The 17,360-nt window shown below is 40.0% G+C and overlaps 1 protein-coding gene across 3 annotated transcripts in view; it reads right to left on the bottom strand.

Annotated features, from left to right (window-relative positions):
• Positions 1-1,534: 1,534 nt before the first annotated feature.
• EDA2R (ectodysplasin A2 receptor) overlaps positions 1,535-17,360 on the bottom strand; it is a 60,345-nt gene continuing 44,519 nt past the window's right edge. For 2 of the 3 annotated variants that reach the window (XM_019647965.1, XM_019647967.1), the window contains 4 exons: positions 7,265-7,443; positions 6,641-6,726; positions 4,846-5,007; positions 1,535-3,619 (listed from right to left, as the gene is read on the bottom strand). In XM_019647965.1, coding sequence (XP_019503510.1) covers positions 3,243-3,619; positions 4,846-5,007; positions 6,641-6,726; positions 7,265-7,443 — 804 coding nt within the window. In that variant the 3' untranslated portion in view covers positions 1,535-3,242. The remainder of the gene's footprint in view (positions 3,620-4,845; positions 5,008-6,640; positions 6,727-7,264; positions 7,444-17,360) is intronic. The other variant, XM_019647968.1, reaches the window with a different exon arrangement.

Raw genomic sequence — 17,360 nt, 5'->3', positions numbered from 1 at the left:
CCTTACCTGCCTCTCCACCATTTTTACTACAAAAGAGAGTTGTTTTCTGGAACAGATATGCCAGAAAACCAAAATACTCCTGTTCCAAAGCACTGTCTTACAGACAATGAAGATTTCAAGATATTGGAGAGCCCCCTAGCCTTGCTATTGGGGTGTTGGAAAAGTCATGACATATTTTTTTCTAGGTTTTTCGTTGCAAAAATGCATCATGGCTTTTCCGACAACCCAATATTTACCCCTCCATCACTAAGGAATTCAAGGGCACTCACTTTCCATCTCTGAACCTCAGTTTCCTCATCTGTAAACTGGGGATTGTAATCCATACCATACCCACCCTAGGGTCTGCATAAAGACCCAATGAAATGATGGCTGTGAACGCATATTGCAAAATGCAAAGTGCAGTACCATATATGTATTAAATTCCAGCTTTCCCATACCAAGATAACAGTGCCCTATTTCCAATCCTGATTATGACAAATTAAGTCACATCCAACATTCTGGACTACATAGGCTGCTCCCAAACAAAGGAGAGTTACTCCACTCAACTGAGCACATTTTCCTTCCAAATCTGACCCACTGGGAGGGAGCGGGCATCAGCCCAAGTGACCCATTATGGAGATAAAGTAGACATAAAAACAATCTATCATGTCCACGTTCTGAGCCCTGAGGTTCTCTGCGCCATCAGTCATGGACAAAGAAGTTCCATTTCTTTCTGAGAAGCACGTAAAACTAGTAGTGAGGGATTAGAAATTGATTGGTTTTTCTGTAAACCAAGAAACCACCAGCTCTCTCTGAGCTGTCCTTAGGGCCTCACTGAAAACCTTAGGTCCTGAGGGGCCCGCTCATGGATCTCAGGAACTTCACTGTAATCACAATCACCAAGGCTCTGAGCTCTGAGTTTGGCCCTGGGGATCTAGAAACTCAACCTTAGGCTTCAGAAGACCAGGAAAAAGGAAGGCACAAAAGAGGCAATAGTAGAAGAGAAATAAACATGAAAGGAACTTTATAAAGCACCATTTTAAAGATCAAAAAGACAGAGTTGACTCCCCACTAAAGAAGGGTAGAGACCTGTTATGTGCAGAGGAAGACCCTGGCAAATGGGCTAGGTCCAGAGCTGTCACAGTCACAGATGTCTAGGAAATGAATGGAGAATCAAGGTATCAAGGTGTCAGTCTTCACCCAAGATGTGCCTGTGTGTGTGTGTGTGTGTGTGTGTGTGTGTGTGTGTTATGGAAGGGATCAGTGCAGAGGAACTAAAGCGGGGAGGATTTGATTTTGTCCATAAAGTGCTAGGTGGATACATCAATAGACTACTGAGAGGCCATTCTTTCAGGTCCACCTGGTCAAAGATGCAGGCAGTAAAGCTCTACCCCATTCATTGTCATGCACGCTCCTCTTCTCTATAATCAAGCTGAACTAGGAACATGTCTGGTAGTCCCATGGCTGGGGAATCCAGCTCTCCAGGCTAGCCAGAATAGTGAAGCAAGAAATGATGTAGGTCAGTCTTAGGAAAATGGAGAAGGATCAATTCTCTGGTGGGAAGGGTTAGGTTGTGTCCCATTCATAGAGTACTGGCTGTTGTGGACACCACATCCCAGGCCCCTGCTGCTGGTGTGGTATAAGAACGAGGCAAAAAAGTCCCAGGAGAATGACAGGGCAAGGCTGCCAGGAGCCCAAGAGACCTAGGGAGGGAGCAGAGCAAGTTAGATACCTGTGGGGCAATCTCACTAGCTCCCTCTTTTCCCCATCCTTCAAAGAAAATAGTTTAGGCCAAAGATAGCTCTACCCTTTTCTACACTGGTGAGAGAGACCATTCCTCATGAAACTGGGTTCAGTTCTAAGCTCCACATACTTTAGAGGAACCAACAGTGGTACTTTCCAGAGAGGAGATGCTATCTTCAGACTTCTTCAAGGCTATCACAAGGCAGGGGAAGCTGATGAGGTCTGTGCGGTCCAAGGAACAGAGCCAGGACCCACTGGTGAGGACTATAGGGAGACAGAAAGGTTTTCTTTACATTGAGTTGAACTTCACCAGTCATAGTTTCAATACACATTGGGTAGTAGTGAGCTCACTGACACTGCAAGGATGACACAACATTGGGTGGAAATATTATAAAAGGGACTCAAGCATGGATTGGAGCACTTGGAGGGTAAGTTGGACTAGGTGACCTTGAAGGTATCTAGGCTGACTGTTTTGATAGCCATCTTGGCTTTCATCTACATATGCTCATAGTTTCCTAGGTAGGGTGTAGGGAGGGGAGTATGACTGAGGGACTTGGACAATACCTCAGCTGGAGAAATACAGAAATGTATGGTGAAAGGTAGTTGTTGGTTAGTTGAACAGTAGGAAACTACCCACCCTCCTGCCTCATATTACTTAAGCCTTTGAGAAGGCAACGTTAGCTATGGAATAGTTGCATTGGTAGAGTTAGACAAGCTCTGGATGAGAGCTCCCAAACCTGGGCTGCAGCCCAGTCCTGCCACTGATTTGCTCTGTGACTGTAACTTTGAGCAAATCACTTTCTCTCTCTGTGTCTCAGTTCCTGCCTCTATAAAATGAGGCTAATAAACCTTGGCTTGCTTACTATAAAGGGATGTTATGAAGATACAATGAGTGGTGGACATGAAGGGATGTGTGAATTGTGACTGGGGTGATAGAAGGAAAGAAAAACTAACATGGTTTCAATATCTCTAATGCATCAGATATTGTAAAAGGCACTTGCACATGCATTTCTCATTCAACCCTCACAAGAACCTATGAGGTGAGAAGTGCTTTCCACACTTTCCAGATTGAGGGCCTGAGGCTCAGAGAGGTAAAGGATTTACACAAGGCTCATATAGCTATTAATGAATAGAGATACTTTGGAAATATAGGGCTCCCAGGTGCCAAGGCCTGTATATTTTCTCTACTGTGCCATGGTGCTTGTACACATGTGGGGAGATAACTGAATAACTAATTATTAGATAGTGGGGCACTGAGAGAGCTTGCCAAAGGCTGAGATAGACAGTCTGGTGTCATGTCAAGCTAGCTACTTCCTTGACAAACGGAGGCCCAGAAATATGATTTCTAACTGGCTCAAAAGACTAGCATCACTACTGTTGCTCTTCCATCCATCAGTGTTCCTAGCTTGCTGTTCCTCTACTGTTAGTCCTACTGAACAACAGTACTCTGCAGGATTCCTTGGAGGTGGTCCCCAATTTCTGGTCCTTCTTCCTCACCTTTCTGGTTCACCTCAGTCGAGTTAAGGGCTGGGGACTTCAAAGGGTACATCGAGTTCCAGCCTGTCTCCAGAGCTTCCAGCTGTGTTCCCCCCCAGGGTCTCAGCTCCAGTATTGGAGGCAGAGCTGGAAAACTTTTGCAGGTCCAGCTCTGTGCATTCGATGGGAGTGTGGACCCAGTGGGAGCGGCTCTCTGAGGCACAGGAGGCCATGGTAAAAGACTCTTGGGTGGGGAAGCCACGAGTCGAGCTGCGGTCGTCATCCAGGATGGGGTTAAATGGCTGGGTCTCAAAGATGCTTTCACTCAGGGGGGACTCAGGACTGGTCTCCTGGCCAGGTGGCATGGGGAAGAGAGATTCCTCCTCTGCTGCCTCGTCAGCCTCAAACTGCAGCGAACCCCCTGCAACTCGAAGCAGAAAGCCACTGGGTCACCCAAAGTCACCTGGTCCTGAGTACAAGATAAAGAAGGGTCTGGAAGCTAGCGTTCCCCTTCCCCTCCCTGGGGACCAGGGCACCTAGCACCAGGCTGAGGTGACACAGTTGAGAAACACGCTTACATCGGGGTATCATATTGAGGCTACCTGGTGGGGAAGCAGGAAAAAGAGTCCATTTTTCCAGAGAAAGAGAAACCTATTGTGGGAAGTAGGGTTTCAACACCCAACACAAATCATCTTCATCTTCCAGGGTTATGCTCATATATATGTTATGTTAAATGGCAAAAAGGACTCTGCAGATGGAATTAGGAGTATGGCCCTTAAAATCGAGAGATTGCCCGGAATTATTCAGGTGGACCCAACGTAATTGCATGTGTTCCTAAATGTGGAAGAGAAGCAGAAGGCTCAGTGAGTGTTAGAGAGGTGTGTCATCAGAAGGAGTCGCCCCACCATGGCTAGTTTTTAAAATGAAGCAGTGTCATGAGCCAAAGAGTGTAGGTGGTCTCTAGAAATTGGGAACCATGCTCCGCTGACAGCAAGGAAATGGGACCTCAGCCCTATCAAGGCAGGGAACTGAATTATTCCATCGCACTGAATGAGCAAGGAAATGAATTCTCCCCTGGAGCTTCCAGAAAGGAATACAGCCCTCCCAACACCTCTTATCTGAGAAATTGACTTTTAGTTACCCATATATGGGTTATTTCTATACTAAATATAGTTACCCAAGACTTCACCCACTTTTATTACAGTCATGTCTCAACTCCATCCAGCCTTCCTTCATTCCTGACATGTTCCCGAATCTATACCTATTAGTAGAAATGAAAAATTGGAAAAGAACTTAGGAAGGAACTAATCTAACTCAATCTATCACTTTAAAGATTAGGGAGAAAGAGGCCCAACAAAGCCAAATGACTTGTTTAAAGTTACACAGTGATTTAGAATGTAGGCCTGCAGATTCCTTTCCCAAGGATTTTCCCATGATGTTGTGTTCCTTTATGAATCCACGTACCTTAATGAAGCAGGTCCCAGTCATCTCTGAAGTCCTGTGCTTTCCATTGCCACCCCAAGTTGGTCCACCCCTGGGGTTTCCCAGTGCTATGTGGAAGGCCTATTACCTCTCAACCCCAGACAATTCCTTTGTTCTGCTAACCTTGTCCCTGATTCATGTAATGTGCAAAACAGCTACCCTTACCATGCTGGCAATGTCTGTTGAAGAACTGCTTGCAGTAGAGGAAGAAGAGCGCCAAGAAGGCCAGGGTGAACACCACAAGCAGACTGCTCATCAGTACAAGTGTGGCCTCCTGAGGGGGCACTGTGGGTACATCCGCCTTCACTAAGCTCAACTGGAAGGCACCTGTGAGACAAGAAATTGGGGGAGGTCAGTCAGTGTGGGCAGCCAGTAGTCACCTTGACACTGGGCCTGGTCTTCCTCAGGCCATCACCCTCTCCCTAGGGTCTTCCCCAATTAGGGTTGCTAACCTGCTTTTACTTCTTTGTAGAGCAAGCATAAGTATAAAGAACAAAGCAGAGAAATTGGCATATACTGCTGGTATGGTATAAATTAGTACAATTACTTGAAGATGCACAAATCTTGTGGTCTTTCCATGTCACATCTAGTTATATAACCTAGAGAAGTGGAAACAAACTGAAATGTTCATTATTAGGGCACAAGATAAACAAATTATGCTATAATCCTATGATGTAATATTATTATATAGTGCTTAAAAGACCTGCATGGATTAACAGAAATAATCCAGAGAAAAAGAAAATTGGAGAGAAAGCATATAGCTGGATATCATTTATAAAACATTATAAAATCTAAAATAATAGAATATCTTCCCTATGAATGTATACATATATCACAAAATAATACAAGTGTTAAAACATGGGTGGATAGTATGGCAGAGCCATAGTGCTCAGCAATGATCCAAATGGTTCCCTGCATATCCCATACACCTGTATGATAAGGCCATCGAAGTACTTCTGGTCTATGGACTATAAGTGTAAGTCATGTGTGTCACTTGCCGACTGAAGTACTTAAGAGCCAGTATGCCTTCTCCATCTCTTTTCCTGTCCCATTAACCTGGAAGCCACATGGTGTAGATGGTATAGCCACAAGATGAAGGAAGGTCTTTTCATAGCAAAAAAACAAACTTTTAACTAAGTCACTGAGATTTGGGAGTTTGTTATTGTAGCATAGCCTACCAACAAGATACATACAATTTCATGATAGTGGTTACTTCTGGGAAAGTAGGAAGAGAATGGAACTCAGGATGAAAAAAGGAATTCCATTAAATCTGTGGAATCTTCATTCTTTTTAAAAAGTCTGAAGCAAATACGCAAAATGTTAAGATTTATTAATTATGGTTGCTGTGTAACTGATATTTTTTATATTTTCTGCTTTTAAAATATTTCTACATATTTGAAATACTTTATATTTTATGATTCAAAAGTCATTAATAATTTAAAAAGAACACATGAGTAGATATATAGATAGTAGATAGATAAAAATGACAGACAGATAGACAGATAAATGGACAGTGAAATAGGTATAGAGTAGATCTTAGTATTTCAGTGAGACTTTTACTAGTCCTAACCATTAGGGGCTCCTGTAAACCTCATAGCATCATTGTAATCATCATCATCATCATCATCATCACCATCCCCAGGTGTACACATGTTATAATTTATAAGGTGCTTTCTACATCTATTATTTCATTAGACCTACACAACCATCCCATAAGGTATGAAGAACAATGATTGTCATGACTTAGTATTTTTTCAAATGAGGGAAATGAGGTTCAATAAATGTCAATGATTTGCAGAGGGTTCACAGATAATACATTCTGAAACCATGGTTCAAATCTAACTGATTCCCTTGCCAAACTACTCCACAGAAAGGAGTATGAGGGAGTAAGTCTTTACTATCCTGTCTTGCTGCCACCCAATGGGTTGGGGGGAAAATGAGAAAAGAACTGGATACACACATTGAACTTCAGAAGTGGGGGTCTGCTTCGTGCACGGGATGCACTCTTGATCCTGAAGGCCTCCAATGCGTGTCTTTTGGTAGAACCTGTGGTCAGAGCAATAAGGAATGGCAAGGTGATCAATCAATGCCCTTGGAGCGGTCTTTCCTGAGACCAATGGCAGCTTCTCAGAGTGTGGCCCTCTAGGAAGCCAGCACTCACCACCGCTTCTCGTGAGTTCTCTGCCTCTATGTATGATTCTGACTCAGAGTTCCAGATATTCCAACTCTTCCCCAACTCACCACACCCTACAGACAAAAGGGAAACTAGTCTCACAACAGAGGGCAGCACTGCTTTGACAGTGCTACTTTCTTTTAGGTCAACAGTGAGATTTGCTTTGAATTTTGGGCCTGGGCTAAACATGCCAGCATGATAATAAGGCTGCTAAGTACTCATCTGTGGCTGACTATGTACTAGGCACTTTATAGGGGCATCTTGGGAAGACACTGCTTCTCCCTCACAGGAGTTTAAAGTCATCATGATATAGACAGAATATTTCAACTAGGCTCTGAGAGATAAGGTTGAGAGAGACCTCCAAGGTGTAAAGAAGGCCCAGAAAAGCTTGGCTTCATAAAGTGTGCTTACCTGGGCAGACAGTCCCCACAGACAGCATTAGAGGTAGCTGTGCAGTTGGTTTTCTGGACACGATTGATGACAGCACATGTGATGCAAATCTGACATCTATGGTGGCCCCAGCTGCTTTTGTATCTGCGGGTAGGGCAGGCTATGCAGTATGCATCTCCACCCTCTCCATAACCACAGTCCTGGAGAGAAATGGCAGTTACTAACATTGCTTTACAGGAACTTGGAGAGGGTATCAGATATGGGACAAGTAGACATTATATAGAGTAGTGTTTTACAAACTGCAATTTGCAGCCCATTACCAAGTCACAAAATCAATTTACTAGGTTGCAACCAGCATCAAAAACTTAAATAGGACAAAATAAAACAATGGTAGCGAATACCAGAGAGCATATATAGCATATACGAAAGCTAGGTACTTATAACAGTCAGCATAGGCTAGGTTATGCAATGGCAAAAAGCAAATTCCAAATCTCAGTGTCTTAAAATAACAAATGTTTATTTCTCATTCACACAATTTGCCGACCACAGGTTTCCTGGGGGCTGTGCATTCCATTGTCCTCACTGGGTTACCCAGAGTGACAGAGGCTTCATCTTTGTGCTGCCATGACTGGAGCATCAGGGGAATGGGAGCATTGTAAACTGCGTGCTGGCTCTTCCTATTTCACTTGGCTTACATATCCTTGACCGCACATATCACCTGATCATTAGTAATTACAAAAGTACAAGGAAGTGCAATTCTACAATGTGCCAGAAGGTGGGGAGCTGGAAATATTTGACAAATAGCTGTGATCACTACCTACCTCAGTATTGTTTTGTAAATTTTTTACAGATAAAATATATGTAAGCATATGGTGGATTGAAATGAAAAATATATTTCTGACTCTTGGTAATGGTAAAAAATGTTTGAATCCCAGGGGTATAGTGGAGAGACGAGTGATCCAACTGGCTCTTGTCTCGGGTCTGGTGTTGACTCGGTGTGGCTCTGGCCAGCTCCTCTCCATTTATGGGAATCAAAGGAAATTGAAGTAGATGTTTTTTAAATATTCTTCCAGCTCTGAAATTCTAACCTAGGAACAAGGCTCCTGCCTCATATGGGATAACTCTTTCTCAAAGACACAATTTTAGTTATCAATGGATATTAGCTATTTAGTAGTTGTGGTAGAAACTGGTTGGTTGTTCAGAAAACTCGTTCTCCTTTCCTCTTGGACCCTACCATAGCCAATATTCCCTAATCCCACTGCAGTTAGGTGGAGCCATGTGCCTAATTTCTAGCCAATGGAATAAAATGATATGCGTCTCTCCTAGGTTTTTAAACTCCTTGCAAAATGCCTGGTTTTTTTGCTTTATACTTATTTTATATTTAAAATATCCTTCATTTTCTTTATACTTTAATTTTATGGTACATAGGGACACCCACGATGCTGCTGAAATCAATATATTAAAAATGACAGAGGGGCCGGCCGAGTGGCGCGATGGTTAAGAACTGGCTTGGGATGCCAGAGGGCCCCGGTTCGGATCCCACATATGAGGGACAGTGACACTGCCCTCCACAGCTAAGATGCTGAAACAGCTCAACCTGGAGCTGGGCTGCTTTGAGTCGCCAGCGACGGTGTAGGCTACAGCCCCTGTGGCAGTGGGTTGCCATGGGCTACCATGTGTAGCCATCAGCCAGCGTGAGCGGCCAGCAGCCGCAGTGAGCAGCCGTCCAGAAGCTGGTGACTGATGTGCCTCACCTGGGAAGAGCGCAATGATGGGCCAGTGAAGCAACGTCCTCCACAACTAGACTGAAGAACAAAACGACAGCAACTTGTCTGTTCCCTTTCCCCCAATTCCCCAGCACTGTTCCCATCCCCCCAATTCCCCAATAAAAAATCTTAAAAAAAAATGACAGAGGACATCAAGACAATGGAGGTGGTAGCTCCAAGTTTTCATTCCCTCACAGAAACACAGAAAAACAAGCAAAAACTGTCGGAATCAATGGTGCCAGCATTCTGGGAAACAGTCAAGGGTTATAGAAAGAAGCAAATGCTGAATCAAGAAAAAGGGCAACTTGAAAACGATGGGAAAGGTTTTTGGCATTTTTCCTTGCCCTTACCATAGCCCCCTCCCCAAAGCAGCACCAGTCCCAAAGTGGAGGCAGTCATGAAGTGGCACCAGCCTGTGTTCCTAGTTTGAGACCCTTATCCCTAGTTTCAGAGGGAACTGAGCAAAACTTTTTCGCAAATTGTTGTGCATGTCTGTTCTAAACTGTCTGGGGGCTACTTAAAGGAATGATGCAATGAGCTCACCTCTGTTTCACTCAATTCAGAATGCAGACTGAAAAAGGGGTGGGCATTTGTTTTAGAATGTTACAAAGCAAACTTAATAAACCATAGATGCCTGGGGCAACAAGTTACGGGTGAAAACATACAATAGACTGCCTAATTCTGGGAGCTATAGCTGGGGGAGATTCTTTTGGAAATTAGGTGATTTAGAAGCACCAATACACATGAGGTGATTTAGAAAGGCACATGTATGCCTAAAGCAAAACACATGCTTAGAAAAGCTTACCGAAAGCTTACACATTGGGTGATCCATAAACCAAGTGTAAATTTGGCTTAATGTTGAAGGAGGGCTTCAGCACAGAACCAGTCTGCAAAGACTTTGAGGTGTGGGTATGTGTGTGTGTGTGTGTGTGGTTTTGTTTGTTTGTTTTGTTTGTTTGTTTTTGGTTGCTGATGTTGTGTGGCTTTTTTAAACTCCTGGCACTGAAGGAAATCTCAGTCAAAATATTAGCTGAACGCAATCTAAATGAACACAGACTTCAGTGGCCATGTGTGGCAAGGAATACAGTCTTTACAAAAGTAGTTTGGAAAAATACCTAAAGAAATGGACTACTATAGCCTTTAACAAACAAAGTAAAAAAAAAAGCTAAATGTGGAGAAGGGGGAAAATCTGATTTCCAGAATTGCCACATTACCACATTATAATAAAAAAATGACCACTTTTCAACACCACCACCACCACCAAAATCACAAGGCATATAAAGGAACAGGAATGTATGTCTCATTTTAAAGGAATAAATAAAATTGACCAAAACTGTTCCCGAGGAAGTGCAGACATTGGACTTACTAGACAAAGTCCAAAAGTGCTGTCTTAAATATGTTCAAAGAAAACCATACACAAAAACTAAAGAAAAATCAGGAAATAAATGTATGAACATAATGGGACTATCAATAAAGAAAAAAATGTAAAAAGAAACCAAACATAAACACTAGAGCTGAAAAGTAAAATAACAAACGAAAAATTTACTAGATTTGTTCAACAGCAGATCTGAGAAGGAAGAAGAAAGAATGAGCAAAATTGAAGGCAGGACAGTTGAAATTATCAAGGGGATAAGAAAATAAAAGATGATGAAGAAAGCAAACAAAACCTAAGAGAAACTGTAAGGTAGATTAACATATACATTATAGGAGTCCAAGAAGGAAGAGAAAGATGCAGGAGAAGAAAGAATATTTGAAGAAATAATGCTGAAAATTTCCCAAATTTGATGAAAGACGTAAATAAACACATCCACAATGCTCAATGAACTTCAAGTAGGAAAAGCTCAGAGATCCATACTAAAACATATTATAAACAAAACATGGATAACTAAAGACAAAGATATTATCTTGAAGCAGCAAGAGAAAAACAACTAGTTAAGTACAAGGAATCCTCAATAAGATTAAAAGTTGATTTCGCTTCAGAAACTGTGGAGGCTAGAAGGAAATACGATGACATATTTAAGTGTCAAAATAAATAAATTGTTAATCAATAATTCTATATCCAGCAAAAATATCCTTCAAAAATGAGGGAGAAATGAAAACATTCCTTGATGAACAAAAGCAGAAGGAGTTTGATACCACTATACCTGCAATACAAGAAATACTAAAGGGAGTTTTCAGGTATAAATGAAAGGACACCAGATAGTAAATCAAAGCCATACAAAGAAATAAATGCCTCTGGTAAAGGTAAATACATGGACAAATACAGAAGGCAGCATGATTACATTTTTGGTTTTTAATTCCACCTGTTACTTCTCATATATTTTAAAAAGTAAAATAAATAATAATTATAAATCCATCATGGGGCACATGATTAAGACAATACAAGTGACAACTGTAACATAAAGGAAGGTGAGACGAAGCCGTATGAGTATAGAGTTTTTGCACGCAATTGAAGTTAACTTGGTATCAATTTAAACTACATCGTTAAAATTTAGAATATTAAGTGGAATCCACATGGTAACCCTCAAGAAAATGTCTAAAAATATATACAAAAGAAATAAGATAATTAAAATTTATCAATGCAAAAAAATCAACTAGCACAAAAAAATGCAGTGATGTTGAAAATAAGGGACAGAAAATGGTATAACGCATACATACAATAAATAACAAAATGTCAGAAGTATTCTCTTATAGTATTACTCTTCATGCAAATGGATTAAACTCTCCAAAGGCAGATTGGCAGACTGGAATAAAAACAAAACAAAACAAAAAACCATGATCCACTTACATGCTGTCTATAAGAGACTCACTTTAGATCCAAAGGTACAAATAGGTTGAAAGTGAAAGGATGGAAAACACATTCCATGTGAAAAGAGACCTGGGGTGGCTATACTGATGTCAAACAAAATAGTCTTTAAGTAAAAACTTCTACAAGAGACAAGGAAGGACATTATATATTAATAAAGGATTAATACATCAAGAAAATATAACAAACCCACAAATTACCTAAAGAGATTCAAGAAGAAATAGACAACATCAACAGACCTATAAGAATTAAAGAGATTGAATCAGTAATCATAAACCTCTCAATGAAGAAAAGTCCAGGACCAGATGGTTTCACTGATGAATTCTACCAAACATTTAAATAATTAACACTAATCTTTCTCAAAATCTTCCAAAAAATAAAAGAGGAGGGAATACTTCCTAACTCATTTTATCACAGGAAAAGAAAATTACACAGCAATATCCCTTATGAATGTTCATGCAAAAATCCTCAACAAATATTAGCATAGTGAATCCTACAGCATATTAAAAGGATTATACACCAAGTGGGATTTATCACAGAAATGCAAGGGTGATTTAACTTAATAAAATCAATGTAATAAAGCCCATTAATAGAATGAAGGGAAAAACTGATCACCGCAATTGCCACAGAAAAGACTTTTGTCAAAATCCAACATCATTTCATGATAAAAATGTTCAGAAAACTAGGAATAAAAGGGAACTTCTTCAACAGGAAAAAAAGATACTTACGAGAAACCCACATTTAACATTATACTTAATGGTGAAAGATTGATACCGTCCCTCTATGATCAGGAACGAAAAAAGGATGGCCACTTTTACCACTGCAATTCAACATTGTACTGGCAATCCTAGACAGAGCTATTATGAAGAGGAGGAAAAGAACTAAATTCATCCAAATTGGAAACAAAGAAGTAAAACTATATTTGTAGATCACATGATCCTACGTATAGAAAACCCTAAGTTCCCACGCAAAAGCTACCAGAGCTAACAAAATATTATAGGCTGAATTGTGTCCCACTCCCAAATTCATGTTGAAGCTGTAATTCCTGGTATCTCAGAATATGATTTTATTTTGGAGACAGGGCCTTTAAAGAGACAACTAAGTTACAATGGGGTGGTTAGGGTGAGTCTAATGCAATATGCCTGATGTCCTTATAAAAGAGATTAGACACAGAGGATGAGAGAGAGATACCAGACACAGACATAGAGAGATGACCATGTGAACATACAGTAAGAAGGCAGACACCTGCAAGTCAAGAGAGAAACCGCAGCAGACACCAAACCCACCTAGCCCTTGATTTCAGAATTTTAACGTCCAGAACTGTGAGAAAATGAATTGTTTGTTGTTTGAGTCACCCAATCTGTGGTATTTTGTTATAGCAGCCATAGCAAAGTTATACATAATGGATTCAGAAAAGTTGCAGGGTATAAGATCAACACACAGAAATCAGTTGTGTTTCTATATGACAGCAAAAAACAATAAAAATTTTTAAAACACAATTGTGATAAGTTTGCACAGTGACAGATGATTACTGGAATCAATGGGGTGATCCCATTGTAAGGTATAAAAATGTTGAATCACTATATTGTATACCTAAAACTGATACAACCAGTATAAGATTGTATAGCAAGACTTTTTCTATTTGAAATTATAATAAAACTGGACAATAACACACACACACAATTATGTTTCATAGCATTGAAATTAATAAAGTACCTGGGAACACATTTAAACAAGGATGTGAGAAGACTGTACACTGAAAAGTACAATATGTTTCTGAAAGAAATTAAATATGACATAATTAATGGAAAGAAATCCTGTGTTCATGTTTAGGAAAATATATTATTGCTAAGATGTGAATGCTACTGAAAGTTGTGTACAGATTCAACAGAATCCTTGTTGAAATTCCATCCATACAGAAATTGAAAATCCGATCCCCAAATTCACAGGGAATTACAAGTGGCCTCAAACAGCCAAAACAATGTTGAAAAAGAAGAAAATAATTTGTATTTCAAAAATTACTATAAAGCCACATTAATCAAAACAGTCTGGCACTAGTATATTGGATATACAGACCAATGAAAAAGAATTGAGAGTACGGGAGTAAACCCATATATTGATGGTCAATTTTTGGCAAGGGCTCCAAGTCCATTCAATGAGAAAAGAACAGTGTCTTTGACAAACAGTGCTGGGACAACTGGGTTTCTACATGCAAAATATGAAGTCAAAATAAATAAATGGCTTAAATATAAGATAAAATCATAAAACTCTTAGAAGATAACACAGGAGTAAATCTTCATGACCTTGAATATGGCAAAGGATTTTTCGATATCAAAAGCACAAGCAACAAAAGGAAAAACAGATACATTGGACTTCATCAAAAATAAAAACTTGTGTGCATCAAAGGACATAATCATGAATAAGAAGAAATCCACAGAATAGGAGACTATATTTGTAAATTATATGTCTTATATGTGTTTAATATCCAAAATATATAAAGATCTAAAACAAACAACCCAATTAAAAAATAGACAAAGAGTTAAATAGAAATTTCTCCAAAGAAGATACACAAATGGCTAATACGCAAATGAAAAAATGCTCAACACCATTAGTCATTCAGGAAATGCAAATCAAAACCACAATGTCACAATTCACACCTACTAGGATGGATTATATAATGGTTTTAAAAAAAGGAAAATAAAAAATAAGTGTTGGCGGGTATGTGGAGGAATTGGTATCCTTGTGCATTGTTGCTAGAAATGTAAAATGGTATAAAATAATGAGTCATACAGTTTGGCCATTCCTTAAAAAGCTAAACATAGAACTACCATATAACCCAACTATTCCACTCCTAGTTATATACCTGAAAGAACTGAAGCAGGGATTCAAACAGATACTTGCACACCAATGTTCAATATTCACAACAGTCAAAAGGTGGAAACAATCCAAGTGCCCATCAACAGATGAATGGATACGGTATATACATTCAATGGAGTATTGTTCAACCATAAAAAGGAATGAAGCTGATACATGCAACAATATAAATGAACACTGAAAACATTTGCTAAGTGCAATAAACCCGACAAAAATGGAAAAATATTGTGTGAGTCCACTTATATGAAATATATAGGCTAATCAAATTCATAGACAGAAAGTAGAATTGAGATTAGCAGGGGCTGGGGGCAAGAGTGATTGAGAGAGATATTGCTCTATGGATACAGAGTTTCTATTTGGGGTGATGAAAAGGTCGTGGAACTAGATAGAGGTGATGGTTTCACATTGTAAATGTGATCAGTGCCACTGAATTGCATACAAAAAATGGTAAAAATAGAAAAAAAAATTTTAAGAGTGTATTTGAGTTTATTTGAGCCAAACAGGATAGGCCTAGAAGCAAGATCTCAACAGACTGAGAAAAATGTTTTCCAGAAATAGCAGTTTGCAATTTCTTTTATGCATTTGGAATTAAGGAGAAGGTATGGAAGATTATATAATGGTGGGAGAAAGCAAGGGGGGGATTGGATTACAGGATAGTTAACAAGATTATGTGGTCTCTGGAGGGTGACTACCCTTCTGAGGGGTCTGCAAAAGATGTGTTTCAAAGGTGTGTTAACCTAGATGCACAAAAACAACAGACAGGGCTTGCTTAAGGCAAAGATTAACAAAAGATGCGCCTGGGGCATGACTACCCACTTTAACTTGTTCAGTTAGGAATTTATGATCAGATCACTGTGACAGTACTTTCCATTAGATTTATTAGAGCACCACTTTTCATCCATAATCTACTTCAAATCTTAATTGCTATAAACTGAAACTTCCCATCTTTGAATAGAATCTATTTACTCTTTACTGTTCTTGAGTTACCTGTGAAAGATTGTGAATTAATAATGGTGTAAATATTTTGTAGGGTGTCAGATGGTCACATGTCTTGTTAGGGAGACCATTTCATGGATGGGGAAGAGGCTTGATCACTGCACTGTACACCCAAAGCTGATGTTGTATAATATTATATGTCAACTATAACTGAATATATATATATATATATATATATATATAGTCATGGGTTGTGGAGTATAGTGTGGAGAGTGGAGTCAATGGAATTGGAATAGATATGTATGATATCGGGGGCGGGGGGGAGTGGGGCAGCGGATTGGGGGAGGGGGCTGTCACTTTAAGGGGTAAAAAGTATAAATATATTGCACTGTGTTGTACACATGAAACTAATTAAAAAATAAAATAAAATTTAAAAAACAAACCAAAAAAATCCCAACATTTTATCTTTTATATTTTATTAGTTTTTAAAATTAATAATTCAGTGTACCAAAACCAACTGAATTGTGTAGTTTAAATAGGTTAAGTATATGATATGTTAGCTATATTTCAATAAAACTGTTAAGAAAATGACAGACCCTCCATAGGTCTGGGTCCCTAAATAACAGAAGAATCTTCCCTCTCCCCACCAATAATTGGAGTTTACTAGAGTGAGAAATAAACCTTTAATCTTTTATAATCACTAAATTTTTAGTATTTATCTGTTAGAGGAACTAAATGAAGCAATACCAGATAAGCTATACTTTCTAAGGGGTTAAAAAAAGAGAGCATCAGGGCCGGCAGAGTGGCTCAGTTGGTTAAGAGCTTGCTCAAGAGTGTGAACTCTGAGCAACAGCGGTTCGATGCCCGGCCCGAGCTGAGCTGCCACTGAGCTGCCTGTTGCTCAGCTAAAAAAAAAGAGAGAGCATCAGCCAGCTACTAAAGACTCTAGTCATTCTATACCTTTGCTTGCCCATTTTGGCCTTAGTCAATTCCTTACAGCCCCACTTGGAATGATCTCATCCACCAAAACCCAACTCTCTGCTGGATACCAGGGATCTGAAAGGCCTCATAGGTGTGTTTGTGGGGTGTACCTGACATGAGTGCTGGCCACTCTACTCAAAATCTGGGTTTTGGGGGGAAGGCAATGAGCTTTTTGGAGCCTCTACTACCTTATATGCAGCACTGGAATGGTGATAGATGCCATTTCTGTTTTACAGGGTGGACTGAAGATCAAAGTGATAGAAAATACACTGTAGTGATACAAATCCTTGTTTCCAGGGTCAAGGAGACCTCACTTTAATGCCCATCTCTACCACTGACAAGCCATGTGACCTCAGGAAACTAAGTGGGCTTGAATTTTCTTGTCAATTAAATCAGAGATAATACTACCTACGTCAAAGATTTGTTAAGATTAAATGAGCTGACCAAACGAACAAAGGAACATCTCCAATAAATGGGGAAAAGCTGGCTTTTTTTAAAAAAGATTTTTATTGGGGAATTGGGGGAGGGGAACAGCACTGGGGAATTGGGGGAAGGGGAATAGACAAGTTGCTGTCCTTTTTGTTCTTCAGTCTAGTTGTGGAGGACGTTGCTTCACTGGCCCAAGTTGGCACTATCATTGCGGTCTTCCCGGGGGAGGCAGATCAGTCGCCGGCTTCTGGACGGCCGCTCACGCTGGCTGCTGGCTACATACGATAGCCCATGGCAACCCACTGCAGCAGGGGCTGCAGCCTAC

This window comes from Hipposideros armiger, unplaced genomic scaffold (assembly GCF_001890085.2).
Source record: "Hipposideros armiger isolate ML-2016 unplaced genomic scaffold, ASM189008v1 scaffold_119, whole genome shotgun sequence".
In the NCBI taxonomy this organism is placed as follows: Eukaryota; Metazoa; Chordata; class Mammalia; order Chiroptera; family Hipposideridae; genus Hipposideros; species Hipposideros armiger.
This window is presented reverse-complemented; position numbering and strand designations above follow the sequence as displayed.